Here is a 16,867-nt window from a genome sequence, read left to right on the forward strand (position 1 = left end):
TCAGAGTGTGATCCAAGGTTTCATGTCACTGAGCACGGAACTTCCTTCCAGCACCAGCAACGATCTTTGTTGGACATGGGAAAATAATCCTATGTATGATATTCCTCTTTTTTTTTTTTTGCTGCTCCAGTCTCTCTTTTCTGAGTTTTCTCTCATAGTTCTCCTGCTTTCTTACATTTCTGCTTTACAGTTATCAAGCCTCACCACCTCAGAAAACTCAAAAGCAGGAGTTTGTTTGTTTCTACTGTCCCTCTGTCCATTTTGTGGACTGGAAATCTTATTGATTGCATTGGATTATCCACTCCCCAAGCATTGACTCCTCCTCAGGCAGTTTAGGCTTTATCTCAAGCAGATTATTTCCTTTCCCAAGGCTGTGGTTATGGATAAGTGCTCTTGGGGGCAGAGGGCAGTTCAGCTGGGTTTGAGACCAGCTGCTGTCTGCATCTTCTGGGTGAATCCCACCACTGTTTTCCAAGCCAGTCTCCTTCCAGCTTTGACATCTCCTGATGTTTCTCTGCACCCTCTTCAATCAGAGCCAAGCCTTGGGTTAGGCTGAATTAGAGACAGGTCTGTGGTCACCCAGCTCAAAGGAACCTTGTTCAACTTCTGCTTTCCTGGTGACCTAAAACAAGGATTATTCTCTGAGGTTGGCAGTGTTGTTTTTAGCTGTCAAGGCAAGATGGATTCACTGTGGAGATCTGATATGGAATTGCATTAGGGGAGAGCAGCAGGGCTGCCAGGGGATGTTATCTCTGAAGGCTCCCCTGCTTCAGGGAGGTGATGTTCTCCTGGCTGAGGAAGGACGGACACATCCCAGAGCTCCTAATCTGGTAATTCCTGGTGTGCAGGTGGGAGGGCAGGGTCACAGCATTGGGAATGACCCCGGTGTGCTGCAATGGGGTCACTCTTCCAGGAATGGGGAATGGCAAGGATCATCCTGCCTTGTATGCAAGCTCCACACTGGGATTGCTGATGGCATGTGACAGTCACTGGTCTTGAGAGGATGGACTACCTCTAACCCTGGATCTCATCAAGGAGTGGTCTCAGCTCTTGATGTGAATTTTTAGGCTGACACAAAGAGCAGTTGGAGTTTTGTCTTTCTTCTGGTTGCTCTCCACTTCTCCCTCTCCCATTGTTGTGCTTGGAGAAGCCCAAAAGGCCTCACCAGCAGGCAGCTTGCCTTGTGTCTTTCATTTAGCCCCACATCCCAGTTAGGATACTGGGCCTTGTTTTCCCTTGTATTATCTTCTTTCTCAGATATCCTGTGGACTAAATAGTCATCCCTCTAAACCTCTGCTCCCTCCCAGCCTTACACAATCCCAACCACTTGGCAGATTTCTGGGATGCTTGTGATCCTGAACAGGAGGCAACTGGAACAGCCTCTCCCTGGGGAGGTTATAAAAGTTGTCAAGTTGGCACTCTGAGGGAGAAGAGGGATGTGGCAGAATCCACTGGCTCCAACCAGCGAGGGCCGTGTCCTTCAGCCCCCTAATTTGGACATAATCCTGGGGAGGGATTTATCTTTCATCTCCTTCCTGCTCTGATGAGGTCAGTGCTGACACAGCAATGCCTTTCTACCTTCTCCTCAAGAACAGGCACTGTCAGGTTGGGCAGACCTCTTTATTGACTGAACCAACTTCTCCCACATCTCACCCAGCTTTGTTTTTTCACTTGAAGAATCTGCAGGACAAAATTCAGGCATGGGATGTCTCCCTGGAGGACACACTGCTCATGCTGCTGATGTTTGAGATGCGATGAGTTGGCCAAGGCTCGGGCTGTGCTGCAGCTGGAGAGACGCAGTGGAGCCCAGAGCAGGGTGGCTGTGGGACACTGAGGGTGAGGAAGGGACTCCCTGCGTGGACAGGAGGTGTTCAGGGAGCTCTTGCTGTGCAGCCACACCCTTGTGGCACTGTAGTTTCATACCCCTAATGAGGAAAGGCTGAGGGAGCTGGGTGAGTCTTGGCTAAGAGGGACCCCATCAGTGTCTGTCAGTGTCTGCAGGGAGGTGCCAGGGGATGGACCAGGCTCTGCTCCATGGTGTCCAGCAACAGGACAACAGGCAGGAAATGCCTGGGAAATCCCACCTGAACATGAGGAAGGACTTCTTTCCTGTGGCCAAGCACCTGTGTGACTGCCCAGGAGGATGTGGAGTCTCCTCACTGGAGATATTCCGGAATTTTCTGGACACAATCCTGTGCCCTGTGCTGTGGGCTGATCCTGCTGGAGCAGGGAGGTTGGAGAGCTAACCCACTGTGGTCCCTTCCAACCTGACCCATTCTCTGATCCCCCTCTCCTGTCAGAGGTGTCTTTTGATCCTCTGCAGGGAGTGCAGGCAATTTGCTGCCTGTGGAAAAGATTCCAGATTTTGGGGAATTTTTTTTGGATTGTCCCTGTCCCACAGCCCTGTCGCGTTCAATACAACACAGCCATATCACAAACAGTGCAATAGGTGGAATGGCTGGTGTGTCTTAGGTTCCATGTCCTAGGATTTAGGGCTTATTTGTCCTTTAGAGATGTTCATCTTGATGGAATCTGCCTTGTTCTTTTCTTCTTGGACAACCTTTGTCACTCTTGCACCCTGGTAGTGGCTCTTCAGGCTCGTGCCTGATTCATGCTGGAATCCATGCTGGATTAAACAACAGAGTTAGTGATAATCACCCATTGTGTCTCCCTCACAAAGTCAGGCTGAACCTCCTGTAATGCCCTGGAAGTGTGGGTGAGCTCTGAAAACCAAACAAGTTGTGTCCCAGTCTTCATTGTCTTCCATCCTGGGGAGCTGAGTGTCATGTGTGGGAAAGGAGCTCTCCTGATTTACACCAGGGGGGAGAGGGAGGCCCTGTGCACCCTGAAGTCCAGAGGCTTTCCATGTTTGCATTTCATTCTACATGGCCTGGATCTTGGAATTGGGAAAATTCCATTTTAAAAGTCATTTGCGTGGTATTTACAACCCAGCTGGAAGTAGTAAATACCGGAAATCTTGGAAGCGCTCGTGCTCTCACTCAAGCTCCTTCATTAGATAGATCATCAAATTCCTTGTGAGGGAGCCAGTTTCCACCCCATTCTTCAGGCTCCGTTTTCCTTGGATTCACGTCGGAGCAGCTTCTCCCTGGTGCTGGCAGCTCCCCCTGCTTGGCAACACCTCCTGATTTTTGAGGCTTGTGCAGCATCAAGGGGCTGCTCCCTAGGGCTGGTCACCAGCCTTGGCCTCCAAGAATAGCACCAGCAGTGGAGGATGGTCAGGATAATCTCCCAGGATAGCCAACAACTCCCCTGAGGACTCAGTGGCACCTGGAAAAGGACAAGGAGCTGGGATCAGGGAATAGGCAGTTACATACCTCCTATGTCCTGCTTACATTGCTAGGAGGAGGTAAGAGGTCCTTCAGGGACAGGATTATGGCCCTGAGCTGCACTGTCCAGGCTCCAGAGCCTGTGAGGATGAATTGAAACCGCAGCCTTTGGCCTTGCATGAGAGACCTGTCTGTCTTGTGCTCCTTTTGTCATTGAAGATGTCCCCTGTCCACCCTAAAGCTGCTCCAGACACCCTGGGGATGCCCTCCAGCTGCTCTGTGCTGGCTCTGATCTCCTCTGGGAGGAGTGGTGGGATGAGACTAGAGACCCTGGACTGCTGTAAATCCCTCAGGCAACACCAGCTGAGGCTCTCTGGTCTGCACCATCCCACCTCAGGGTGCACATGGACCCTTCTCTTCCCTCTCTAGCACTTTGAGGCTCCACAGATGGGACAGTCACTGGGAAGAGGGGCAGGAGGGGAGGCAGAAGCTGTTAGAGCAGGCTGGAATCCTTTGTTAGTGCCCAGGTCCTGTTTGGAGATGGATAGAAGGTCCTTAGACACCTTAAAATCCCTTTCCACATAAAACATCTGCGAACCTGGCTCTAGAGGGACCAGCAGAGTGATCCTGAGAGCTTACAGAAGGACAGAGGGCACTTCTGGGGTTTCCACTGAAACCATGGTTGACTTTGTTTTTTCCTCTTCACCTGTGATGGATTCTGGAAGTGGTTCTGTGACACTGCAGCTCTGCCCAGCTGGGCTGTGGAGGGCAGTGAAATGTCTCAGCTAAATGGAAAAATCAGCAAGCTCAGGTTGTAAGTCAGGCAGTTTTACACCATGGAAAAACAGAGTTTGACTGGTTTGTGTTGTATATTTAAAAAAATCAAAATAAAATAAACAGTCAAACCCCAAGCCAATGATTTCTGGTGCCAGCAGAGTGATGCGGTTTAATGCTGAAAACTTTATTAGCAGAACAATGCTGCATTTTACAAGACATTGTTTTTCCACCCCAGTGTTCTTATTACTCAGCGGTGGGTCAGGAATCCAAACTTTTTACACTGTCCATAAAAGCTCAGGCTGTTCTTCCAGATGTACCTCCTGTCATGGAGCTGAGATCAGGAGAGAGGTTAGACCTGTGCCTACAGCTTTTGGCTTTCAGGGGACTCCATCCTTTCCCTTGCTCCTACGTACACTGGACCTGAGCTGGATTATGGAGGGTGACACATTCCTGCATCTCCCTGCTCATTGTTTCAGCTGGTTTTAAAAATGGGATGGAATTGCTCATTTATCTCATCCTGTTTCCCACCCCAATTTACAGGGAAGGCAGAGGAGAAACTTGGTTATCAGGGCTCTGCATTGCTGAGGTGAAGGAGCCAGGCTTTGATGTTGTCAGGAAGAAAGAAATGGGCCTGTGGCTTTGCAGCTGAATTTATGCTATTACAGAGCCAAAGGCCACTGTGGGGAATGTCCCCACATTCAGTACCCTCAGTACCTGCTCTTTGTGGGATTGTTGGACCAGGATGCACAGCAGCAGTTGTTCCAGCTGGACTTGGAAGCCCCCTGGGTGGGAATAACAGGTTATTTTACATGCAGGGAGAGGGTGCAGCTTCCAGAAGTGCCCTTGTGGCTGTTTAGAACAATAAGAGTTATGTGCATGTGTGTGTATAGAAGAAACAAAAGATGCCTGCACTGCCCACCTGCCCCTCCTGAAGGTGTGACATGAGCATTCCCCTCGGAGCAGCCTGGCAGCAACACCTCTGTGCCTCTTGTGGGGCAGATACTCTGATACTCCTCCTTTCTGTGCAACTCTTCGGGGTTTGTTTCCCCGCTGTATTTTGGGGGCTCAAAACATGCTGGTTGAGAAAAATAGTAAAGGGCAACTTGTTCCAAATTTCTTTCAAATCTGACCCCTGTTCAAAGGGTGCAGCCAGGAGAGTTCTAACCAAGTGAGATGTTTTCCTGCCTGCTCCAGAAATCTTGTTTTTGAGGCAGCAGCAAAATTAATCCATGTCAGAGCAGCTCCCCTTCCCTTGCCACGCTGTCCTTAAAATCTCTTGGTGAAGTGCTCATCCCTGGGAATTTTGCCATCCATTCCAGCAGAGCTGGATTTCATTTGATGACCCTGTGAATGAATAAATAAAAGCACATTCATTTATTCATTTGGTCTCACCCTGGAGAATTCACCTAAATTGTTTATCTCCTTCCCTCTGCTGGCCTGGGATGCTGCAGGAAACAAAGGGCTCTGCAAGATGTGCCTTGTTGTTACTAGCTGTGAAATTTACTTTTCTCCTTTGTTCCCCTTGGCTCCAGCACACGGCCCTGTGTGGATTTATGTGCCCACAGCCCTGTGTGGATTTATGTGCTCAGCTGCCTTGGCACAGCTGAAGGTTGGGGCTGTCAAACTCCAAATCTGATTGTCCCAACCATGCCATCCCTGGTGCTCTCTTGGGAGGATTTTTATTGTGATCTCCTTTTCTTTTGGTCTTTTTTTATCATGGAAATGTTTTGTAGTAAAGGATTTGAGTTGACAGCATCAGCTCTGAGCCTCCTGGGGGGAAATGGGGACCCTGGTAGGTGCAGAGGTCACAGGTAGATGTTATTCCTCAGGTAAAAGTGGCAGCAGGAAGGAGATGGGGACCATATGGGGGGATCACCAAGCAAGATAAACCTCAGGATCCCTCCAGCATCTCGATTTTCCTCCCAGAGCTCCTGGCTAATCCCTTCTCCACTCCAGCAGAGAGGGCCAAGCGCAAGGCTCGGTTTCCATGGGACAGACTGAGATCATTTCCAGGGAAGTGTCAGATTGTCCTCGGTAACACCAGGGCTGCAGAGAGGGAGGCTCAGCTGCGGCCTCACTCTCCTTGGTGGCTACCGGCACTTTTCTCTCCCTACAGATGAGGAATGTTCCACCACCGAGCATCCCTACAAGAAGCCCTACATGGAAACCTCTCCAGCAGATGAGGACCCTTTCTACAGGTCCAGTTACCCTCAGCAGCAGGGACTGAACACGTCGTACAGGACTGAGTCGGCGCAGCGCCAGGCCTGCATGTACGCCAGCTCGGCGCCGCCCACGGAGCCCGTGCCCAGCCTGGAGGACATCAGCTGTAACACATGGCCCAGCGTGCCCTCGTACAGCAGTTGCACAGTGTCTGCCATGCAGCCCATGGACAGGTTACCCTACCAGCATTTCTCTGCCCACTTCACCTCGGGGCCGCTCATGCCTCGCCTGGGCAGCGTGGCCAACCACACGTCGCCCCAGATCGCAGACACCCACAGCATGTTCCAGCACCAAAGCTCCCACCAGCCCATCGTGAGGCAGTGTGGACCTCAAACGGGCATCCAGTCCCCTCCCAGCAGCCTCCAGCCCGCGGAATTCCTGTATTCCCACGGCGTGCCTCGAACCCTGTCGCCCCACCAGTACCACTCTGTGCACGGCGTGGGGATGGTGCCAGAGTGGAGCGAGAACAGCTAACCAGGGGGGCAGGGAAGTGCCAGAGCCACGGGGAAATCCGAGAAAACGGGAGAAGGAAAAGGAAAAGAATCCCCCTGTTGATAACAAAGCGTTTTGCAAGACTCCTTGAAGTGAATGTTCACCGCTAGCACTCGAGAGGGATGGACACTGACTGAAAGCACGGCTGGAAGTCATCGGCCTCGGTGTGACTTGCCCTGACCCCCCTTTCGTTTTCTTTTGTTTCAAAAGAAAAGCCAACAGCCCAGCACACTTCTGTCCCTCCACGGTCCCACCCAGTTTGTGTTGCTGCCACCACCCTCATCCCCCCCCCCGCCCTTCTGCTCTTTTTGTTCTCCAAGGGACACCGAGCTCCTGCTGCCTTTCTCACCACAGTCAGAATGCTTGAACGAGAACAATTAGGATGTTACTTTTTTTTTTTTTTTTGTGGTGTTGATGTTGACAATGTTATATAATAAATAATAATATATATTTTTTTTCTTTCCATTTTCTCAGAAAAAAAAGAAAAAAAGACACCGGCCCTTTTTACCAAGGGTGGATTTTGGAGTGGTGTTTGTTTTTTTTTTTTTTTTTAATTAGCATTATCTTTACTTTTCAACAGAAAGAGGTACTGAGAACCCCCAAATGAATAAATCCAGTACCTTCCTCACCTAGGCATTGTACCAAGAGTGGAATTACTCCCACAGGGAGCTATGTTTCCTTACAAATACCCAAAAATTCTCTCCAGTAACCATTCCATAAACCATCCCCTCTTCTCCTTTCACACTTGTAATTCTCTCACTCCTCTTCCCTTCCCATCTCTCGGTCTTTCCTGGTTCTTCAGCCGTCTCTGACGGAAGCGTGGGGTTATTTCCAAGCTTGAAAACATCTCCAGCTTGAGTCCTGCTGGATTTTTAGCAGCGTGTGGAAAGCCAGGCTCTGAGCCAGCAGCCACGGGGGGAGAGGACGCAGACACTGAGAGGAAAAAGTTTGCTCACCAAAACGATGATGACGCTTGTTTGCAATCCCAGGCTTTCATTTTCTCCCGTGTTCCTTTGCTCCCTCTCCAAAAGAAAAAGAAAAAAAAAAAAAAAAAGGGATATCAGTCTGGGTGTGTGAAGTGAGATATTAAATAAATGTGTTTAAAAGGGGCAGAAAGTGATCATGAGAAGCTGGGAGTGGTGGAATCAAAAAGAGAAGGAAAAGCAAATATGTGCAAGGAAAAATGTCTATTGCAGAATATTTCAGGTGTAAAATTTCCTGGTCCTATTTATTTATACGTGGGAGTTCCAATAACTCCAAGGATGTCACAAAAGCAGCTGATTCCAAGAGGTTAAAATTTTTATTGAAATGGAAGTTTGCTTTCTTTTCTTCTTTTTTTTTTTTTTTTCCTCTCCAAGCTGTGCACACTCTATATAATTTACATATATTTTTAATTAAAAGTAATTCTAATTAACTAACGAGGTATACCTGCGTGTCAGCCATTGGGAAGGTGGGTGGGAATGTGTGGGAATTCTGATGTGGGAGGGGATATAAACAAGTATCCAAAGCCATGGAGCAAAGGAGAAAAAAACAAACCCTACCCAGCTCTGATCTCCCATTTTTGTGTGCCAATTTATGCCTAATAAATACCACACAATCTCCATGGCAAGGGAGTGCCCACCTACTTTTAATGTATTTTTGGGACTGGGCTGGTTTTACTTGATTTTTTTGCTTCAAAACCTTTCATGATTGTTGGCTTAGACACAGCCAAAGTGTGATGCTGGAGTTGTGGGCAGGAGACGTGGGCAGCACATGTGGGGCACGGCTGGGACCTCAATTCTTGCAAAGCCTTTTGTCTGCATGGAGCCACCCCCAAGGGAATCACCCAAAAGTTGCATTAAATCACACAGAGCATGCAGTGCTCCAGGACTGCTGGGTAAATCACATTTTGAGTTAAGGAACACAATAATTACACTGTATTTAGCTGTCATCTACACTGTGCTTTCCCAGCTTCGTTATCCCACTGCTGATCATGTAATCATCTAATCCCCATGGGGTGATCCCCATGTCATTAGATGGGCAGTGGTTACCCTGTAAGTAAAGAGGTCTCCCCAGAAATGCCTGCCAGGCATCTCAAAGAGGATTAAGGAAAACTAAATCCCATGGAAAATTACTTCTTAAGCATTGGGAGGAAAGCCTCAAGCTTCCAACTCCCCTCATTTCCTCAGAGCTCCTCAGGTTTGGTTTTCGGCTCTTTGGGGTTATGCTGAGATTCTGTGATGGGTTTTGGGGCTGGAAAAGCCAGCAGATCCCTGAGGACACAGCCTTGTGGAGCCACACTGGTATGAGGAGCAGGGAGGCCATCAGTGGCAGAATCATCACTTGCCACAGCAGTAAAATCTGGGATGAATGCAAAGAAAAGGTGGTGGGAGGATCCAATCCAGCCTTTTCCTCCTCTTTTGAAGGAGCTTGTCAATGTGGCATTTCCATATGGCAATTCCATTTCCATGGGTAGGACTGGGAGGAATCAGGATGTGAAAGGAAAAGGTGATCCCAGCCTGGATGTGGGTGTGCCTGTTCTGAGCTTCTACTTTTCCCCAAGTGGTCTAAAACAACACCAGGAGCTGTCAAGAAGAAGCCATCCTCTCCCTCTGATTGAGATTTTATGTTTCAAAGAGCCTGATGTGATTTCTTTGTTTTCTTTTCTTATGAATTTATTTCTTAGCCAAGAATAATAATGCTGACAATAACAACAAACAGCAGAATTAGGGGGAAAATTACATTTGTCAGTGGAGGAATTGGACAAAAGAGGTGCAAAATTCACCTTATTCACAGCTCAACCGGCAACTGTTCCCTGTGAGGGTGGTGAGGGCCTGGAACAGGGTGCCCAGAGAAGCTGCAGCTGTCCCTGGATCCCTGGAAGTGTCCAAGGTTGGATGGGGCTTGGAGCAGCCTGGGATTGTGTAAAGTGTCCCTGGCCATGGCAGGGACTGGAATAAAATGTTCTTGAAGTTCCCTTCCAGTCCAAACCATTCCATGATTCTTTAATAAGAAGCCTTGAAACCTGAGGAAGTCCATTCCAAAACATCCTCTGGTGCTGTTCCATAAACCCCACTGGGGGTGGGCTGGACCTGGGCTGCTCCTGCCCCAGGCCTGGGGACAACAATGATGGAATGAGAGTCCAGGAGAGTCCAGAGAAGGCAGTGGAGGCCCATCCTCCCCACAAACAGGGAATCTGGTGAGGAAAGGAGCCACAGAACATCACCAGGCCTTTAGGGATGAAGCAGAATAAACAAGAGCAGGCTGAGAATTCCTCAGAGCCCAAGGAAACCCAACCTGTGCTGAGAACACCTTTGAAAGAGCGAGCAGCAGTTCCCAGGCTGTGGTCACAATGCTGTTTTTCCAGCTGCCTCCCTGGGCTGAAACACTCCCTGCACTCCGTGCCTGCTACCTGGGGAGGGTTTTGATGCCCTGAGAGGCACAGAGAGCTCTTTGTCTGCCCCTATCAATCGCTCCACATTTCAAGTTTCACCAGCCACGATGCTGGGTGGGTTTGGGAGATTACTTTTCCCTTCCAGCAGCCCCCAAACCTGCTCTGGTGAAGCTTTTCCTACAGGCAGGGATGCTTGGAAGGGGCAAAGTCACCCCCTCTGCTGCTCAGGCTGCTCCCACGGCAGAGCCAACCTCCCAAAAACTGCACTCGAGGGCTGAGGGAAAAAAATATCCCAAAGCCTCAGGATTCTTGCCCATAAATCCAGCCCACAATATCATAGATTTCACAGTGCTGCCAACTCTGACAATTTTATGATGGGTCTCATGTGATTTGCAAAAGTGTGGTTTAGTTTTTTTCTCTTAAAATTTCCAGCTCCTGGAGACCAGTGAATATATGAGGCTCTCAAAGGATTCTGAGCCTTTCCCCCACTGCCCTGTTTTTGATTTTTTTGTTTGATTTTAGAACATGCTGTAAAGCTGGAAATTTTACTGGAGAGAAAAGTGAGGCAAAGAAAACATGCCTTGGGGAGGTGGGGCTAGAACTCATCATGGGTCAAAAAATATTTAGTTTTGGGTTTTTTAAAAATTTGTTGGTTTTCTTTTTAAAATTATTTTTCCCTGTTAAAGTCAATGCCTTTGCTGCACAATTTTTGAGTAATAAAAATGACAAAGTTTGAAGTGAACGGCAAATGTTGAGAGAGTGGTTTGAATAAATTCCTGCCCCCAAAGAGTGATACTTCATTCACAGGTAGATTTTACACCTTCAAAATTTCCAAGGAAATTTTTCAGCCTGAGGTCTTTTCAGAGGGATGTGTTTCACTTGAACCCATCACACCCAGGGGCTCCAATATCTCCTACCTCCTTTTTTTGGTTGAAGAAAGTCCTTCAGACTCAGTGCCTGGTTCTGGCTGTAGGGTTTGGAGATTTTGCCCTGTACCTGTAAGGACTCAGCTACAGAGGAGTGGATTTAAAAGTGTTCCTGAGACAAATAAAGGCAAGAAATAAAGGTTCAACAGCTCCCACAGTCAATCAGAAGGGTTGGGTTGAACATCCTGGCTCAAACTTCTCCTGGGAACACCTGGGAAAAGCCCCTCACTGCCTTGGAGACAGTCCCAAGGTTTCCCACCAGCACCACTTGCACCTGGATGAGCCCTCTCACCACAGGGATTAAGGGCAGAGGAGGGTGGGGGTTTGAGGAGGTTTTGTGTTAACTTCTTGTAGTGATTCTGCTGGGAGCACATTGGAGCACAAGTGAGTAAAAGGGAAAAAAAGGGATGTGGTGAGAAAATGGGAATTGGTCACTGTGGATGTCACCTGTGCACTGCTCTCAGGGCTGTTTGCTTCTGCTAGAGACTGAAGAAATGAGTTGTGATCTGCCTCAGGGTAAAAAAATCTTGCTTGAGTTATGGACAGAAAGTACAGCCCTAAACTGGGAGGGGGGAAGAGGCAAACACCTGCAGCAGTGCACAGTGAACCCTTTAACAGCAAGGGACTGAGGGCTCGGGGGGTACCTGTATCCATAAATGTGGTTTTGCCATGTAAGATCAAACCAGATTATTATTATTATTATTATTATTACTGTTGTTGTTGTAATAATCTGCTGCTGCTCCTCTGCTTTGTGGGAGGTGCCATGTGGAGAATGCCTTGTGTCCTGTGGAGCTGTGTGCTGCAGTGATATCCCTGTCACCAACTCCTAAATGCATCAGCATTTCACTTCAGCTGCTCCTCAGACCCGCACCACTATGAATCAGGAATTTGTTTGCTGCTCCTGGCTCTTCCCATTCTCCTGAAAAAGCAATGAGATGGAATCCCAGTTCTTCTTTTCCTGCTCTTGGTGTGAGGAATTCGAATGCCTCTTTTAAAATCCCATTCCTGGCTGGGACTGTGTTCCTCCAGCTCAGGATCTCTGCTCCATGGTTGGCCTCTGCTCCACTTGTTCTCCAGGACCCCCAGATCCCCCAGGAGCTTCTCTCCAGCCCCAGCCTGAGCTGATTTATGGGATTGGCCATGCCAGAGGTAGGGCTTTGCCTCTGAACTTTGGGGAGTTCTCCAGTTTTTTGGGATCCATCTGAGCAGCAGCTCTGCCTTCCAGTCTTTTTCTTCCTGAACTGGAGATCCTGTCCCATCATCCCAGTGTTCAATAAATGAAGTTATTCCAAACCACTGGTGCTAGTACTGATGGTTGGGGGATGCTGCTTGGAGCCAACCACCACCTGGAATTTTGGCTGCTACAGATCCCCCTTGGCACCTGCTGGCCCAGCCAACTTTCTGTTGTCTCTTTACCCAGTCCCTACCTCGTCAGTTTGGACTTGGAGATCACCATTAAAGGCAGTTTCAGGTCCTGATGTTCATCAGAAATTCAGACTGGGGAGTGCCCCAACATTTCCCATCTCTGGATCACTGCAAACCTGAGATGTCTGGGTGCAACTTCTTCATCAGAGCTTCTAATTAGGGAAAAAGTGTCCCAAAACCACCCAGGATGGCTTCTGTGGGGCACAGCCTGGAGAAAGCAAGCCCAGCTGAAGCCTGGTTGCAAAGATGAGTAGAATGATGAATTTGGGGCTGTTCCAGTAGTGTTGGAGGTGCTGCCTGGGCAGGGAAGGAGAGGTAAATCCGGACTTGGAGAGCTTTTCATTGAAGGCAGGGGATCCTGGGGATGTGGATCTGTGCTGCTGGGACACTCTGGAGCTGCTCAGGGAGAGAGAGGAGGGCTCTGCACAGACACTTCACAGCCTGAGACAGACACCAGTATTGATATTGGGGTGGTAATGATAAACCCAGGCTGGCACTGACTGCAGCCCTTGCCTACGTGGGGAGCAAATAATAAAACTGGTCTGGGGCATTTCCAAGTGTCCTGTGCTGGGGTTGTGGAGCAAAGCAGGGAGGCAGCACCACCTTGTACTTCCAGGTTGAGGCAACCTTGCACTGCTGTGTGACCTTCAAAACCTCCAAAAACTCTTGCAAAGGAGAGTAAATACCACTGTTGGACCCATGTGGGTATCTGAGCTTTTTTGGGTGTGTTTAACCAGCACTAAAACACTGCTTTTAGGATTGCATGACATAATTTCTTCACTTACAAGGGACCAGTTATAATTTTCCCTCCGTTTTTAAGCCAATCACCTGAAACAATAAATTGTTTTTTATGTGAAGCATCTCCTAGAAGAGGAAGCATCAGAGCTGCTTAGTTTTTGGCATAAAATATTGCTGCTGGCAACCCCAGCATCCCAACTTTTGCTCAGCTGTAAAAAGTATTCAAAGAAGGAATAAAACATGGGGAAGTCAGGAACCAAAAAGACTCAAGTCATTTTCAGCTGTGTTATAATATGAAAATAATAATAATATAAAAGAAATCTCGTGTATTTCCCCACTTTCTTTCAGACACTGGGGTCCAGGCTATGCCATTACTTGAAGATTTTTACCCATAAGGAAGGGAGCTCTGGGTCTGAGCAGGGTTATCACCATCCCAGGGCATCCCTGAGCCTGATCTGGGATTATTTTTTAGGTTGGTTTGCTTGGATTTTTGTTCAGTTAACAAAGCTGTTGATAAAGTACAGGAAACTGAGATGTCCTGTCTCACCTGTTTGTGGCAGCTTTTAGGGTTTATAAACAACTTGTTCAGTTATTGATGGATGGGGGCAGAAACCCCTTGGATCATTAGCTGAATCCTGCTCTTCCCAGGAGGACAAAATTCCAGGAGAATTTCAGGACAGGTAACTTTGCCTGAGAGGTGCAGCAGGCTAAGATGGGACAGTAGCTAAATATAACCTAAATTAGGTTTTCATCTAGAGCCAAAGCTGGAGAGTTTGGGAGCCAGGAAAAGTTGACCAGGCACTATTTAAAGAATGAATTGGCTGGAGAAGCTCTCCAAGCCCAATGGCATTTCACTGAGGACCCTCAACATTCAACCTGAAATTCTTCTGGGATTTTTGTTGAAGGTGGTTGAATTTTGCTCATGAAAGTCCCAAAAGACAACTTCAGTGGCCCATTTCTTTAGGAAATGAAGCTACTCCTAACTCTCTGCGCCAACTATTCCTTAACCAGAAGGTTTTAGCCATCATTCTTGTCCACAGCAGGGCTGCTACTGGGAATTCCAACAGGAATATTCTTTTGCACAGGTTATAGATGGGCCCATGCAGAGTTAGATTGGAGAAAAAAAAGTCATGTGAGGTTTTTTTAATTTATTTTTTTTGCTTAATCCATCCTGAGTAAGTTCAGTGTAGCAGAAATGTGTTAATTGAATGCTGTAGGGATCTGTTGTCCTTCAGGACAGAAGCGTGGGACAGCAGGGGAATAAGTGATTTGTACATAAGGGATAATAGAAAGCTCAGCCATTGTCCAGACCTGGCTTGTGCAACTCACTTGGGATTCCCGTCAAGGACATGATCCTTGCCTGGAGGAGAGGGATTAAACAGTAGGATGGAAGGAATAAAATGGCAAAGCCAGGAAAAGCCCCCCCAGACTCCAGTAAGAGACAAGCAAAGGCTGCTCTCTCCTCACACTTCGGAGTGACCCTGGCAGGGAGATGCTCCCTTGAATCCCAACCTTTCCAAAGCACTCGTGGCAAGGAGCAGCTCAGTGGTGCCACGACCCTGAGCTGTCCCCTGCTGCCATGGCTCTGCTGGTGCTGAAGGGGCTCTTTCTCAGTGTCACTGATGGCCGTGACCTTTATGTTCAGTCTGTGCCGGAGTTCACCGAGCTCCCCCTCTCTGGGGAGGAATCAGCCTGGGAGACCTGGCACTGCTTCCTCCCCATCCGCCTCCTGGCTTTCCATGGGATGGAAAAACCCTCAAGCTACCTGCCTCCCTTCCTCGGAGCCGAGGGGATGAGGGGAAATGGCAGAAAATCCCTTACATGGCTGTGATTTTTGGAGACATAAAAGCTTCTCTCAGAGAGCAAATACTTTTTTTTTTTTTTATTTTTCACCCCCCCCTTCTCCTTCTCATGGCATTAGGGCTCAAGAAATTCCTTGGAAAATAATTTGTCAAGGCCCTGCCTGATCAAAGACATATATAAAAGGACCCTTTTTTTTCAAGGGGAAAAACTCCCCCTCCGAGCTCAGAATGAATTGGCAATTCATTTACCAACTGTCAGATAAAGTAGCTCAATCCCTATCACGTCTTTAGCTGGAGCTGTGGCCAGAAGGAAGCAATTCCCGGCCCACTGTGCGTCCATGTTTGGGGTATGTTAGTGATTAGAGTATTCCTGCCTGGGGGATGCAGAAAGATATGACTCAGATTCACAAAAGAACCATAAATCTCCCTCCTTTTATTCAAAATGTGTGTTTTATAGCCATTTCCTGGCCAATTTCTGCCTCAGATAAATATGTAACATATCTGTGTGTGTATAGTTTTTAGGGCTGAGTGTTGGGCTTCCTCTCCAGAGCCAACTGTCTGCTCAGAACAGCTCAGAGCCACACTCAAACTTTTCATTCCCAGAAAATTCCTTGTTGAGCCTCAATTGCCTGCCCCAGTGGCACCTGCTCCTGTTCTCCTTGAGCTGTGGTCCCTGGAAAAGGACTGGGTGGGAAATAGGATCTGGAGGACCCCAAAAATGTCATCCAGGCCCCAAGACAGGATCAACCCGATTGGAAGGACAATGTAGAGCTGAAGGAAAAGGCAGGAGATGGACAGCAGGGCAGGAAAAGTCAAGGCAGGGATATTCCTCTGGTGTTGAGCCCCCATCCCAGGCTGCACAAGCAGAAATGCCCAATATCTTTAATTGTGTCATCTTTTGGCTCCGATGGGCTGCAACCCTTCACTGGAATCAGCTGAAGTAGCTGAGAAATGCTTCCCAAGACACATTTGCTCTTCATGTTTAGCCAGAGGATGAGTTCCAGGAAGAAGGAAGAACACTGGAGAGTAACAGCACTCAGCTTTCCATCGCTGTCCTGCTCTTCCAAGTCATGCAGAAAGCTGATTCCCCTTGCTAAAACAACAGGAAAACCCATCCTCTTTGCAGGAAAGCAGTAAATTTGGGGGTCTGGCATTGCTGGTACTTTATTTTTAGCTCTTCCTTCTAATCCTTTAAGCCTGTAGTTCCTTTCTGTTTCCTTTTCCCCTAAACCAGGAGCTGCAATCGCTTGGCCCTGGTTCAAAGTCTCAAAGCCAAGGGCAAAGCTCCCAGATCCCAGAGCAGTCTGCAAGGGGCCTAAGGTTTATCTCCTGAAGGGTTTGGTCTGAAAGCTTCTGGAGTTGGTGGGAATCTCACCCCCAACCCCCAGGAACTTTTTTTTTCCGTGCCCTCAAACATACCCAGCCTATCTGGCAGTACCCTGGGTGCGCGTGGTGTTTAAAAATAACACGTGTGGCTGCAAGGAACAGCCTCAAAATGTTTCCTGAACTTTGGCCCGAGGCTAGGATTGATCTCAGATACCCAGTGTGATGCCTTGAGTGAAAGATAAAGCAAGAAAAACGTGGATTGATGGCTGGGGATGATAGGAATTTCTCCTAAAGGCAGGTGGCAGAGCAAAGTATCGCTCCCTGGAGTGAGATTTGTGTTATAGCCATGCTTTGGGTGCTCTTCAGGGGGGAGGCACTGCCAGGCTGCTCTTTTTCTGCTCTTTGCTGCTTTTCAGTGATTTCTGGGGGCTTCACATTGCAGTTTGCCTCTTCCATGAGCCATTCCCACCAGGTGAATAATCCCATGGCTCTCAGTGTCAG

General features: G+C 48.2%; 1 protein-coding gene and 2 long non-coding RNA genes across 9 annotated transcripts in view; 2 read left to right on the forward strand and 1 right to left on the reverse strand.

The window, feature by feature from the left end:
- The window catches only part of TBX5 (T-box transcription factor 5), a 97,395-nt gene extending 89,831 nt beyond the window's left edge, over positions 1–7,564 (forward strand). For 4 of the 5 annotated variants that reach the window (XM_086855463.1, XM_086855464.1, XM_086855465.1 and 1 more), the window contains one exon: positions 6,181–7,285. In XM_086855463.1, the coding sequence (XP_086711589.1) occupies positions 6,181–6,758 (578 nt within the window). In that variant the 3' untranslated portion in view covers positions 6,759–7,285. Of the gene's footprint in view, positions 1–6,180 lie in introns of all 5 variants that reach the window. The other variant, XM_086855462.1, reaches the window with a different exon arrangement.
- LOC147649920 (uncharacterized) lies at positions 231–11,316 on the reverse strand. 3 transcript variants are annotated; one of them, XR_015277658.1, is made up of 3 exons: positions 11,067–11,305; positions 7,733–7,798; positions 231–5,408 (listed from the first exon to the last, which is right to left on the reverse strand). It is a non-coding gene; the product is annotated as an uncharacterized LOC147649920 (long non-coding RNA). The 3 variants fall into 3 exon arrangements; XR_015277657.1 differs by lacking the exon at positions 231–5,408 and adding an exon at positions 7,564–7,637 and having other exon boundaries at positions 11,067–11,222; XR_015277659.1 differs by lacking the exons at positions 231–5,408; positions 7,733–7,798 and adding an exon at positions 8,803–9,951 and having other exon boundaries at positions 11,067–11,316.
- LOC147649921 (uncharacterized) lies at positions 11,300–16,544 on the forward strand. The gene is made up of 2 exons (XR_015277656.1): positions 11,300–11,459; positions 11,834–16,544. It is a non-coding gene; the product is annotated as an uncharacterized LOC147649921 (long non-coding RNA).
- Positions 16,545–16,867: the final 323 nt, after the last annotated feature.

The sequence above is a fragment of the Cyanistes caeruleus genome, chromosome 18 (genome assembly GCF_971803275.1).
Source record: "Cyanistes caeruleus chromosome 18, bCyaCae1.hap1.1, whole genome shotgun sequence".
NCBI lineage: Eukaryota > Metazoa > Chordata > Aves > Passeriformes > Paridae > Cyanistes > Cyanistes caeruleus.